The sequence below is a fragment of the Leptonotus elevatus genome, chromosome 16 (genome assembly GCF_054856555.1).
Source record: "Leptonotus elevatus isolate MCC_2025b chromosome 16, RoL_Lele_1.0, whole genome shotgun sequence".
NCBI lineage: Eukaryota > Metazoa > Chordata > Actinopteri > Syngnathiformes > Syngnathidae > Leptonotus > Leptonotus elevatus.
In genome coordinates, this window is record NC_141254.1 from 7,948,278 (window position 1) to 7,960,952 (window position 12,675).

The 12,675-nt window shown below is 39.3% G+C and overlaps 3 protein-coding genes and 1 pseudogene across 4 annotated transcripts; 2 read left to right on the forward strand and 2 right to left on the reverse strand.

The window, feature by feature from the left end:
- The first annotated feature begins 11 nt into the window (after positions 1-11).
- On the forward strand, positions 12-800 carry LOC147160567 (histone H3-like). The gene has a single exon (XM_086098509.1). It carries the CDS (start codon positions 299-301, stop codon positions 707-709), a length of 411 nt encoding a protein of 136 aa, XP_085954635.1. The 5' UTR covers positions 12-298; the 3' UTR covers positions 710-800.
- Positions 801-940: 140 nt separating this feature from the next.
- LOC147160568 (histone H2B 1/2-like) lies at positions 941-2,174 on the forward strand. Its single transcript, XM_086099139.1, has one exon. The coding sequence runs from the start codon at positions 1,447-1,449 to the stop codon at positions 1,816-1,818; it is 372 nt and encodes a 123-aa protein (XP_085955265.1). The 5' UTR covers positions 941-1,446; the 3' UTR covers positions 1,819-2,174.
- A 1,220-nt stretch (positions 2,175-3,394) lies between these two features.
- LOC147160569 (uncharacterized) lies at positions 3,395-6,242 on the reverse strand (annotated as a pseudogene). The gene is made up of 6 exons (XR_015097434.1): positions 5,809-6,242; positions 5,678-5,704; positions 4,905-5,163; positions 4,100-4,176; positions 3,889-4,024; positions 3,395-3,820 (listed from the first exon to the last, which is right to left on the reverse strand). The product of XR_015097434.1 is annotated as an uncharacterized LOC147160569 (transcript).
- Positions 6,243-7,275: 1,033 nt separating this feature from the next.
- Positions 7,276-10,552, reverse strand: LOC147160570 (hepatitis A virus cellular receptor 1-like). The gene is made up of 8 exons (XM_086099138.1): positions 10,434-10,552; positions 9,793-9,968; positions 9,542-9,704; positions 9,370-9,450; positions 8,811-8,884; positions 7,770-7,881; positions 7,644-7,674; positions 7,276-7,468 (listed from the first exon to the last, which is right to left on the reverse strand). Exons 1-8 carry the CDS (start codon positions 10,498-10,500, stop codon positions 7,384-7,386), a joined length of 789 nt encoding a protein of 262 aa, XP_085955264.1. The 5' UTR covers positions 10,501-10,552; the 3' UTR covers positions 7,276-7,383.
- Positions 10,553-12,675: the final 2,123 nt, after the last annotated feature.

Sequence of the window (12,675 nt, forward strand, 5' to 3'; positions counted from 1 at the left end):
GTTGAGTTGAGTCAATTCATAAAAACAGACGCAAAGGAATACAGTTCGATTCAAAGGCAGGTTGCGCTTCCCATTCACTTACAAAACTAGTTTGAAAAACAGCTTGGAGCCGCTGGCTCCCTTCAAGTTTTACCGCCAAAGCTTTCATTGGCTCATTTCAAATTACAGTCGTCCAATCGTTCGTCAGTAAAATAAACGCGCGCCTTCCAGTCGACCAATCAGCGTCTGCCACTCTGCTATAAAACCTGCGGCTCGCCCATTCGCGCTTCACTCCACTCGAAGATAACTTCAAGTCGAAATGGCAAGAACGAAGCAGACAGCTCGCAAGTCCACCGGAGGAAAGGCTCCCAGGAAGCAACTTGCTACCAAGGCTGCTCGTAAGAGCGCTCCGGCAACTGGCGGAGTCAAGAAGCCTCACCGTTACAGGCCTGGCACCGTGGCTCTTCGTGAGATCCGCCGTTACCAGAAGTCTACAGAGCTGCTTATCCGCAAATTACCCTTCCAGCGTCTGGTAAGAGAGATCGCTCAGGATTTCAAGACCGACCTGCGTTTCCAGAGCTCGGCCGTCATGGCTCTGCAGGAGTCCAGCGAGGCTTACTTGGTCGGTCTGTTCGAGGACACCAACCTGTGCGCCATCCACGCCAAGCGCGTCACCATCATGCCCAAAGATATCCAGTTGGCCCGCCGCATTCGCGGAGAAAGGGCATAAACAAGTCACCACATTCAAACAACGGCTCTTTTAAGAGCCACTACTTATTCTAAGATGTTTACAATTCCTTATTTTGATTGCACTGTTCATTTTCATCACATTTATTTGCTTATGGTCTAGTTTAAAAAAAAACGCCTCACTTTTTATAAGAATGTTTGATATTTAAGTGGCCGTTGTTCGCCGAGATCAACAATTCATCACCTAGTGCCGTTTTGCGATTTATGCGAATGTATCAGCTCGTGGCGTAGAGTTGCCAGTCACAGCGAACAATCCACTGTCAAATGTTTTTATTCCGCCCCACTTAAGCAGATTGAAGTATACAAATAGATCTTTAATTTTAAATATAAAAAACTTTTATAGTTAACATTCATTATTCAATATTTACAATTTACGTGCAACCGTTTTAATATTTGAATGAAAGCATTGGTGACAAATTTAAGGTGGCTTGTCTCCATAAACAGCGCGCCACTGTCAATGTTCATTTGCAGTCAACGCTCGCGATATTCAGTAGATCAAATCTTCATTTCAAATATGAAAAAAAAAAAGCGCGACGACTTCCTTATCCTATTGGCTAACTAGCTCTCCGCCCGCCATTTCAAACCACCACAATTACGTCACTCCAAACAAGCCAATCCTGTAGAAGCGACAGCACAGCAAAATTTGCATACGCTCGACTATAAATCTTTTGCCTTGTTGAAAACACAGCAAACTGACTTCTTGACATTGCGAACAACAACATGCCTGAACCAGCAGTCAAAGCGTCCAAGAAGGGCTCCAAGAAAGCCGTTGCCAAGGCCACCAAACCCGGCAAGAAGCGATTCAGGCGCAGGAGGGAGAGCTACGCCATCTACGTCTACAAGGTCCTCAAGCAGGTCCACCCCGACACCGGCATTTCATCCAAGGCTATGGGCATCATGAACTCCTTTGTCACCGATATTTTCGAGCGTATCGCTGGGGAGGCTTCCCGCCTGGCGCAGTACAATAAGCGCTCCACCATCACCTCCAGGGAGATACAGACGTCCGTCCGCCTGCTCCTGCCCGGCGAGCTTGCCAAGCACGCCGTATCCGAGGGCACCAAGGCTGTCACCAAGTACACCAGCTCCAAGTAAAGCGCCCTTTAACAACCAAACGGCCCTTTTCAGGGCCTCCACAAACCTCTTAAGAGTACATTTCTCCAACGTCTAAGAAATTGCTTCATTTATTGTATCCGTAACACTAACTCCCGTGGCACAATGATTGTTATTTTTAATTTTTGGGTGAGTGGCCTCTACAAGTACAATTTGTAATATTTGCAGGTTATAAAGTATTGAGCGCCGTCTTGTGGTTACAGGGCGCATTGTTTTGATGAGTAGAAAAACAAGTACAATATGTACGCAATGACGGCTACTTCATCTCGTTGCCTTTTTGTTTTCTAAATTCATAAATGTGTTGTTGCTCTGGACAACAATTGTCCGTAAATACATATGTCAAAATAAAGATACTGTCCTTTTTGTGTTGGCTAATTAACGGAAACTGCAGATGAAACTTGCTACTAGCTAATACCACCGTTGTTTCATTTGATAATTACACGACGACCAAGAGAGGGTAATAGCCACAGAGGTTCAAATAAACCAGGCCAAAAAAGGAAACTGAGATTCTTTTGAAATCCCGTTAACGGTGTTTGTAGTCTAGCTGCCGCTGGTGACAAATGTAAAGTTTCAGAGCGAGCACAGCAAATGCATCCATCCCATAACTTGTTCATAGCTACAAATAGTACAAAATGCAACTTCTGCGCAGCCGCATTAGGTTTCCGTGGTGTAGTTCGCCCACTGATCTGAGGCCAGCCGCGGATAGTAGGCACGCCCGAACCATCGCGATTAAGATAAACACGTGTTTCGCAAGAGGAAGCTCGCTGTAGTGTACAGCGTACAATACAGACATTTAAAATGAATACACAGTTTATATATTCACTTCTTTATTTTCCGCACAGTGGCATGAATTATAATTTTTCAAAAGTATTTAAATGTGTAAATCCCGTAAATTATTAAGACAGATAACGACCACCATTGAGGCATAAACTCAACTGTAACGCTCCAAAAGCCTTTTAGTTTCTAATCACACAAATGTTCAAGTTTTAGTAACTTGTTCTCCCCGACATTCACAGGGAAAGTTTAACTTTTTGAGAAAACTCTTTATCTTGTATCCAGGAAAGTGATTCTGTAAAACACACAAATCGGAGCAATAGATTAGACAGTTAGACGTCTCAGCATTAAATGCAACAACAACAACATTAATTCGATTTCATAGCAGCTATTTAAAACATAACAATTGTTGAATTAAAATTGGTTTGGTTCAGATGAAATCTACTTACCAATAAAAGTTAATTTAGAATTGATCCTGTTAACTAACCGGGGACTAGTGATGGGAATTCCGGCTCTTTTTAGAGAACCAGCTCTTTTGGTTCGGCTCACTAAAAAGAGCCGACTCTTTCGGCTCCCAAATGGCTCTTTAGATTTTTTTGTCGCTTAAATAAATATATGACCAACAACAATTTAAAACTATGCGCAATATGAATTACTAATGTGAAAAAATTGCACTATATCAAATGTTTGTTGTGTAAAATACACTTTTATTTATAAACTCGACAGTTATAAAGAAAATAGAAAGTGCAAACAAATTAACTATTTACAAATGAACTTAAATAAGGTTTAACAATAACATATTTATTATGTTATTTAAACAGACCCGCACAGCAAAATATAAATTAAAATGTGTAAAATAAAAATAAAATAAAAAATCTGCATCCAGAAAACAGTGTTCTTCAGTCTAGATTTACATTCAGAAATGCCAAGTGCCTCAACATTTTAGCCAGTTCTTCATCAATTGCCTTCTGTCTTGCTGGAGTCATTGACTTTTGCAACAATTTTAAGCCCATTTTAAAATGGAAGGCTGCAAGGCTCGATATCAGGCCCACTTTTTATTGTTTCTCTCAATCATACATATTACGTCGTCTTCCTCACCGGTCAGACACACTGGTATCCAATCCACATGTACTTTTCTGTGCCTTGGCAAGGATCTATAAGCTGAGTGCCGTTGAATGATGGGATGTCACACACGGACCTCTCTTCGCATCTACGAACACAAACAAATGTTCCGAATTTGAGAAAGTGGCCTTGGAGCCACTCTGAAGACGTCCTTGCCTGTCAGCCACCAGACTTGTAATGTAAGTGGTGCAGTTGAGGTTCTGATTGGTGTCGTCCATTTCAGCCGACCAGCAAAACGTCGTCCCCTGGCGCCCGTAAGTGGCCAAATGGACTTGGATCATTTGAGGAGCGGCTGTGCAAGGAAGAAAGGTGATTTTTTTTCATATGATCATTTGACATATTTTATGAGGACGAGAACAAGACTTACTACAATTGATCACATCCGTCTGCCCGTCGCAGATGACTGCCGTGTAGCAGGTGTTATTGCGGCAGGCGTTGTAATAACTGCAGTGCAACAAAGGAAGGCAACAATAGTAATTAAAACACAAATAGGACGCAATAGCTTGCTTCTTTTTTTTTTTTTTTTAAATCCTCCTGTTTTAACTCATTCACTGCCATTGACGCCTATAAACGTCCAAAATTCATTTGAACTATTTCTATTAGTTTAACATAAATAAAAAAAAAAGAGAGCATTGATGATAACATGTCAAATCGGTAAAATTACCGAATGAACAATACTGAGCTCTCCAGAAAACAAAAAGCAGCAAAATCCAGCCTTTTTTATCCATCTCAAGGGGCGGCCATTTTCCCACTTGCTGTCGACTGAAGATGACATCAATGTTGCTCAGGGCTCAGGCAACGACCAATCACATTCACAGCTCACCTGTTATCTAAAGCTGAGCTGTGATTGGTTGTTACCTGAGCCCTGAGCAACATTGATGTCATCTTCAGTTGACAGCAAGTGGCAAAATGGCCGCCCCCTGAAATGGATAAAAACGGCTGGATTTTGCTTCATATTCCACACATGTAATATTAATCAGAATGTCATGTTTAGACTAGTGAGGTCACATTTGACGATTGTCAAGAAATGTTTATGGTTGACTTCCACTTCAACATAAAAATCTTAAGTTTATCCAACATGAACTTTGAAATCAACTGCGAGTGAAGATTTTGAGTAAATGTTTTTGAGTGACAGACTCATTAGGGACTAACAAATATTGGCTAGCACTGACCTCTCTTCGTTTTCATTTTCAGCGCCTTCACTTTCTCCTCTTTCAGCTCCTCCATTTGATTCCTTTTCTCCTTCTTCAGCTCCTTTGTTTTCATCTCCATTTGCTTATTTTTCATTTTCTCCTTCACCTCCTTTTTCTCCTTCAGATCCTTCATTTTCTCCTTCTGATTCTTCTTCTTCTCCTCCTCCTTCTCCTCCAGATTCGTCCTCACTTTCATCCTCTGATTCCTCTTCCGAAGAGGACGAGGAGTCGGAGCTGACTGCACAAAGCAAATCGCAACATGTTAGCATATACTTTAAATCAGAATTACAAAAGCCAACACAATTACACAAGTAAGTAACCATTCCTTTTTTTAGTGTGCTCATTTTGCTGAAGGAGCAATTTAAACCAACAGTTTAGGGCAATGGTGGTCTAAAGCCATGTCAAATCTATCAATATCCCATAAAAAATACAGTATAACATTCACTGACGCAAAACATTGCAGACTGCAATGATGGAATGCCCCCTATTGGTCACAGTTGGAACTACAGTCACCCTTGCTTTAGATCAGTATTCATCTTTATTCATTTTTGTACTTCTCTTAAAAATAATGTAAAGAATGATTTAGTGCACCCTAGTTGAAATGAAGTCAAAGGCAGCAATATTACAATTAAGCATAATTATGCTTCTAATGGACTATATATATATATATATATATATATATATATATATATATATATATATATATATATATATATAAACAAAAACACACAATTTATAGAGATTGCATTTACCTGACGTCAAAAGTGTGAAGGCCAGCACTGAAACACAAGTGTGCACATTTTACTTGAACAACTTTGACAAATCTCACACACCCCATTGCATCATCATTTCAACTTTGCTGTATTAATACGAGTCTACTTACAAGCCACCAGCGTCAGCTTGAGTGAAACCATTTTGGGCGCAGGTTCTCTCTCTCTCTCTCTCTCTCTCTCTCTCTCTCCTGAATGGCGACTCGACACAAAGGTTGCGTTAACTTAAAGACCTTTGATGACGTTCATTCGTTGACACTGTCAGCGCTTTATTTGACTTCCAGCTAAAAGTGTGTGTCCGAATCTTGCGCCTGGTGGCTGTTTGCCCTCAACCGTCGCTTCAGAGTTTGGAGGCAAATTGGTCGCTGGTTGACGGAAATGAGTCATCCGTGTGTCAAGATACAGTTAGACGCTTCTAATGAGGGTAGAAATGTACTTTTTTCCATTCATGTGTGTTTACGTTTTAAATAATTCACGATCATAATACGCCTAATAGTTTCTCCTTACTTTTAATGATAGAAAACAAAGTAGAACTATTAGTTTATGCAAAGTTTGTGACGTTATAAAATTCCTCTTTTGGACTTTAATTGTAATTATTGGTATAAAGGGAGAACTTCGAATAGAGTGGCATTCGTTTTATTAATTGAGCTGCGCGGCGCTTGCCTACCAGGCCATGGGAATAAAAGTAAGGGAATTCCATTTGACGATGGAAACATTTCTGTATGCGATTAAGTGACGCAGTGTAAATTGAATGTCGTACCCCTGAGGCAAGCGACAACGTACAGAACACACATGAGTGTGTGCGCTGACTTCCGGACATGGAATAAAAAAAAGAACCGCAGGCTGTTATCTCAATCAACAAGATATTGAGCACACAAGATGAACAAATGTGCAGGCGACCTTCGTCATTTATGATCATGCATTGTAGGTACTTTGTTGTTGTTGTTTTTTTTTTTATCTTCCGTAACACGCAAGTAGAAGTTACAAAAATCTAAATTAAATTAAATCTAATTATATTGCCAGTGACCAAAGATATGTAGTTGAGTACATTGTCGTGAAACACTTGAGTATACATTTGGGAAAATAAAATTATGTCAATCTCATAATGTTCTGACTTGTCAAAAAAAAAGAAGAGGATGTTTAGAACAAGAAGTCAGCTTTCACACAATTTTATTTTGTTTTTATGTTGTCTTTCTGCACCTTTTCATTCTACATTGAAAAATATATGTTTTATTTTATATTGTATTTTTCCTTTTAAAAATTAATGAAATAAATGAAATGAAATATTAGTCTAGTAAAATTCCGATTTTATATCTTAATGTGACGTAATATTCTCATAACATTGTTTTTCTTATTCATGAAGGACTTTTCAAAAATTCGGTTCACGTACATTGTTACAAAATTGTGGCTTTAATCTCGTAACGTTATCAATGAATCTTGATCGTGCGACATAATATTTGTAATTTTGAAGCTAAAATTGTTTGGAAAGTTGAATCCTCTATTATCCTTTTTAAACTATATCTATTTCTCTCTCGATGTTTTCAAACCTGAACTGATGCAGAATTTATAAGCAGCCATCGTCTGACCAAAAAGAGGTTTATTCACAGTTTAAGAACAAGAAAACATATTGTGCCGTAAAAAATACTGTATCAGGTAGTCAAGGAGAAAGCGAAATGACGTGAATGAGTCTAGTCAAGAGTGTAGATGTTCTCCTGAACCGGTCGCCTCATCCTGATCTCGTAGATGATGTGAGGAGGTTCCTCACTTGAAAAACTGCAAGAGAACATTCGACTATCAAATCCATCTTCCTAACATTCCTTCTAATATTTCATTCATGGACACTTTTTTTTTCTGTCTGCGTCTCGTACTAAAATTAACAATGGAGAGAAGATGTTTCTGTATGTGGCCCTTTGAAGAAAAAGTTGAAGAATAGAAAGCGTGTTCTCACCAGCCACTCCTTAAAACTGGTCTCAAGCCACCTGCAAGATAAAACTCAAATGACAACATTCCAGTACACGTTCTTCATTTCGTTATTGTACTGATGATTAAACTGATGATGAGGACGAAAACATACGTTTGAAGGCCAGAGAGAAGAAGACGGCAGCCAACGTTATCAGCACGGTGAGCGAGAGCGACAGGACAGGAATGTTAATGTGAAGGGAGAGCGACGCCGGAGGGTTGACCACCTGACAAGACAACTTTTAGTCCTACTTACTCCATCTTAGATTGCTGCTCAATGTAGAAATTTGCCCAAACATATCTTTATACATGTATTATTTTTATTTGACAATTTATGTCTCAAACATCTTCTAATGAGCAGATTACCAGTTTACAATGGGCCAATAGTTTTCAGACTGGATTCGGGTTCCAATTTCTCGCCTTCTAGTCTGCGAATGTGACGTCATGTGCGTTGTGTAGCTGAAGAAGGCTGTGCAGTTTCATTTTTCGGTCACATGTGGCAGTAGTGATTCGAAGTTCAATTTTCTGCATTCAGCAACTTTTAAAGGGATACTTGACTCATGAAGCCATTTTTAGCAGTCAAAAGTTAATATTTGATCCAGAATTAATTTGATAACAAAAGTTAATATTTGATCCAGAATTAATTTGATAACTTCATTATTTTTCACGTACAATTACGACCAATCATGGCTCAGTTTGCTGACCAAAACCCATAAAACAGGTGAGCCATGATTGGTCATTACCCTCTTCTTCAGCACAGGTGATGTCATCTCCAGTTGACATTGTCAAAATTAGTTTTTAAAAGTATTAATTGTACATGAAAAATAATGAAGTTATCAAATTAATTCTGGACAAAATATTTTTTACTACTGAAAATAGCTCAATGAGTCTGCTTTGTAGAGTTGGTGGACTTTTACTCACAACTGCCACCTCTGGCCTAAAGTGTAACTGCAGCCTCTGTGTCAAGCTCCTGCACGCTGCGCGTTTGAGTGTGTGCGCTTGTTTTTTCAGTTTTCTTGGAGTCTGAGCTGGAGTCTTGATTTATTTTCCCAGTTTCCATCCCAATTGTGTCTTGCCTGCGTCCGACTATTTCCAGGATCCCCAAACCGATGATGAGTAGCATGTATGGGTTTTAAAAATGTAACATTTCACTCACAGTGATGGTGGTGGAGTGCAGCATTGTAGAGTTCCTCTTGATAAGATCCAGCTGAGGCAGCGTTTTTCTGTTAACTGCCCAAAAAAAGAATGGTAAAAAGTGATTAAGAATGCTTTAAAGAGATTAAAAACACTTATTTAAACAATTAATTATGTGATTTGGGGAAATACTGAACAGTATTGTTCAAAAACAAAGGACAAAAAAGCAAAATCTATGGCTAGACAGTACTTAACATGCTAATTAGCCTGCTAGCTACCTATATATTTAGATAAAACATGAAAATACAAACATACCCGTGCTGCTACAGTAGATATTTTTGACATTTACTCATACAGTATATGTTTTTCCTTAAATTTTATGAAATCTACTAGATGATTAGAATACAAACGTGTGAAATGCATGAAATGGTAGGAACAGAAGTCATGAACTGAGGAGCCCCTGAAGATATACCATATTTTTACCTGACTAATTTCATAGGCCAGCCCACACTGGCGTCCCGCAAGGTTTTGTACTAGGCCCACTATTGTTTGACAAGATCTGGTGTTGGTAATTGTCTCACCTGCAGAAGTCAACGCCTCTGTGACTTGTGTTGTTGTGGTGGTTGTTGTTGACAACGTTGTTGTCGGACTGTTGATTGAAGCTGGCAGACAAAAAAAAACAAGACCGCCATGAAAATAATCCTCAAAATGAAGAAGTTAAGAGGCGCGTCTGTTTTCCTTTACCCAACGCACCTTTGACCACCCGCAGGTTCATGATCACCTTCTTGTCGTTGAACAGCCCGTCGATGTCCACCCTGCAGCAGTACGGCCCGCTGTCGCTCCGCCTCACGTCCACGATGTCCAGGTCCATTTGTCCTTCCAGGACATCCCCCGTTAGGCGGTAGCGGTCCTCCGTCTGCAGCATCGTCACAGTTGCTTTGAAGAATGACAGAACCAACGGCATATATTTCTAAATCGTCACTGGGGGTCGTATCATCCTTCACCTTGGAGATAAGACCGTTCTCGTCGGTCTGGATCAGGATGTTGCTGCACCAGAGGGTCCCGCAGCCGCGGCCCCAGCACACCCGACTCAGGCCGAAACGCTCCACCGAGTATTGGCAAGACAGGGAAGCCACGCCACCTTCGGTCACTTTAAAACAGCAAACGGGAACAACGCCACCTGCAGCCAGATGCAAACATTCTTTACATATGTATGTATATATATAAATATAATTTATATTTTCTTATATATTTTATTTATTGCATATTGATGAACAGAAATCCATCCATTTTCCAAAGTTCTCGTTTGGGTTGAGCTGGAGTCTTACCTAGTTGACTTTAGGCAACAGTTGGAGTACAACATGGACTGGTTGCCAGCACACTCACATTTACAACTATGGACAATTTACAGTCTTCAGTGAAGCCAACATGCATGTTTTTGGAATGTGGAAGGAAGCTGGATGAAAAACCACGCAAACTCCAGACAACAAAATCCGAACTGAGATTCAAACCCAGTACCACGTAAGTGTGAGACCCACATGCCAACCACTACGGCACCTTGCTACCACATGCAAAAAAAAAAACCCATCCTGATGTGACACAAGTTTGTTGATGTATGTTGTGATGTCATCAGTCAGCGTCTTACCTGATAGGACGAGGAACACGGCGAAGGTCTGAGGTGGGAGACGGTGGCGAGGCGACGCGGAGGCCATCGTGGTGAGTGCGGGTGTGTGCTCATTGTCAGACCACTCACACTGACACACACTGACCCAATGACGGGGTTCTGAGTGTGTGTGGGCGGGCGGGTGTTACAGACAATAATAAAGACTTCATTGATTCGTGCTGAATGTTGGCTGTGTGTTTTGCACCCTCACATTTATGGTAATTATAAAACTGGCAATTATGTTTGTTGCTAGCTCAAATAATGTAACTTGAAAACGGTCACAACTAAACTCAGTAAGCTGCAGTCATGTTTGTCCTTTGTGCAGAGGATAAAGAAAACTGCCTGTCAACATTGTTCTATTGTCTCATGTTGTCATCTTTTTGTGTGTTTGTTTAATTGTTGATCCATTGAGGTTCTAATGTACATTTTAGTTTAATAGCACTTTTTAGTAAATGTATTGCTTTGGTTATGTAAACATTAGCTAATATAAGTATTTTAGTGAATGTAAATTTGTTATTATGTATTTTAGTTGTATTTTTTGTTTTGTTTTAGGGTGACACGATCTGTCTCGGGACTGCGTCTGGAATATTTATTAACATGTACTGTCCCTGATATAATTTAACAAATATTTTGCTCCACCGTCTGTATATAAAAATAATCTTGCTGAACAATGGCTTGTGTCTCGAAAAACTCGAATCTCTAGGTACCACGGTATGAGGAAATTAAAAAATATATTTAGCAAATGTAGCACTTGCCTCTCTTTCTGATTATTTTTGGGCTGTAGCATTTGTCGTACTCTACAAACATTAAGTTGAATGATGGCAAATGTTTTTCTAAAACCTATTTTCTCATTCTTATCATTTTCTTTCCCTTCAATCAGAAACAACAAAAAAATGTGTGCTACAGATAAAAGTAAAAAAGAAATTAAGGAATTAAGTGTTAGAAGGAAATAAGGCGTACAAAAGGGCTTTTGTTTCTCTCTCTCTCTCTCTCTCTCTCTCTCTCTCTCTCTCTCTCTCTCTCTCTCTCTCTCTCTCGCTCTCTCTCTCTCTCTCTCTCTCTCATTAACACACACACACACGCTCAACGGCCAACTGTGTGGCGACGTCACAGATGCACAAACTACTCCATTATTCGTGTCAAATATCCCCCTTTGACTTTATGTCTTGCCTTTTTTCTCTCTTTTATGACACTGAGAAGCATTTTAATGTGACAGAACTAAAAGACACCCCAGATGAGTTTATGAAATTCAAGATTTTAGAAAAGTTGGAGCAGCTGAAATAAAGTCCTCTGATGGTTCAAAAAAAGAAGAAGAAACATCTGAATATAACAAATATATGATCCTATTTGTGTATAGTACAGCAGACCTGCAATAAATCCCGTGTAGAAATAAAATTACTATTCCTGGATTTATTAATTTTTTTCTGCATGTGAAAGTCATTTTGTTGCCTTTCAAAAAAGAAATTCAACATAATTTAAATAAATAAAATGTATTATTATTATTATTATTATTATTATTATTATTCCTCTACACTTTTTTTTCTTTTATAAACACACTTGGGAAGTTTCGTTTATTAACGTTTATTAAAGTTAGTTTGTTTTTTACTTATTATTCCTGTCCAAAGTGAAATGCACATTTAAAAATTATTTTTATGTTTTTGTATTTATTTATTTAGCACAGAGCACTTTATTTTATTTTATTTTTTATTTTTTATTGTAGCATTTTGTGTATGTTTTATGTTTGCTGGTGTAATGCCTGTCTTTTAATACTGCTCGTATGCCATTGAATTGCCCCTCGGGGACAAATAAAGTGTTATTGAATTGAATTATTTATTTTACACTATGCGCTACAAGATCTTCCTAGATGACGTCATGTAATTGACGCGCTGATCTTTCGGTAAGTTGCTCGCTCCGTTTTTATTGTTTATTTCATTTGTCTCACGGCACACCGCCCGCCGGGCGCACTTCCCTCGCGGCGGTGGACAATGTAGTGTTTAATGTAGACATTTAATGCAAACATACATGTCTCGTAGTTTGAGACAAATTGGTCTCCAAACTGTCCGCAGAGCAAAAGGTTATTGATAATGAGCCATTTCAAATGGATACTTTGCGAATGATGGCAAAACAACACGTGTCTAATTAACTTTTCTCCCATTTTGTTTTGTCTCTCCTACACTCATCCAGCAATGCTATCATCAGCGATCTCTGGGGAAAAGCTCCTTAA

Bases quoted from the DNA above. Each gene is read 5' to 3' on its own strand.
- LOC147160568 (XM_086099139.1), top strand. From the start codon at position 1,447: ATGCCTGAACCAGCAGTCAAAGCGTCCAAGAAGGGCTCCAAGAAAGCC.
- LOC147160570 (XM_086099138.1), bottom strand. From the start codon at position 10,500: ATGGCCTCCGCGTCGCCTCGCCACCGTCTCCCACCTCAGACCTTCGCC. The intron at 9,705-9,792 runs GTGAAGGATGAT...ACGATGCTGCAG, and splicing joins AGAACGGTCTTATCTCCAAG to ACGGAGGACCGCTACCGCCT. The intron at 9,451-9,541 runs GTGCGTTGGGTA...TTTGTCTGCCAG, and splicing joins GAACCTGCGGGTGGTCAAAG to CTTCAATCAACAGTCCGACA.
- LOC147160567 (XM_086098509.1), top strand. From the start codon at position 299: ATGGCAAGAACGAAGCAGACAGCTCGCAAGTCCACCGGAGGAAAGGCT.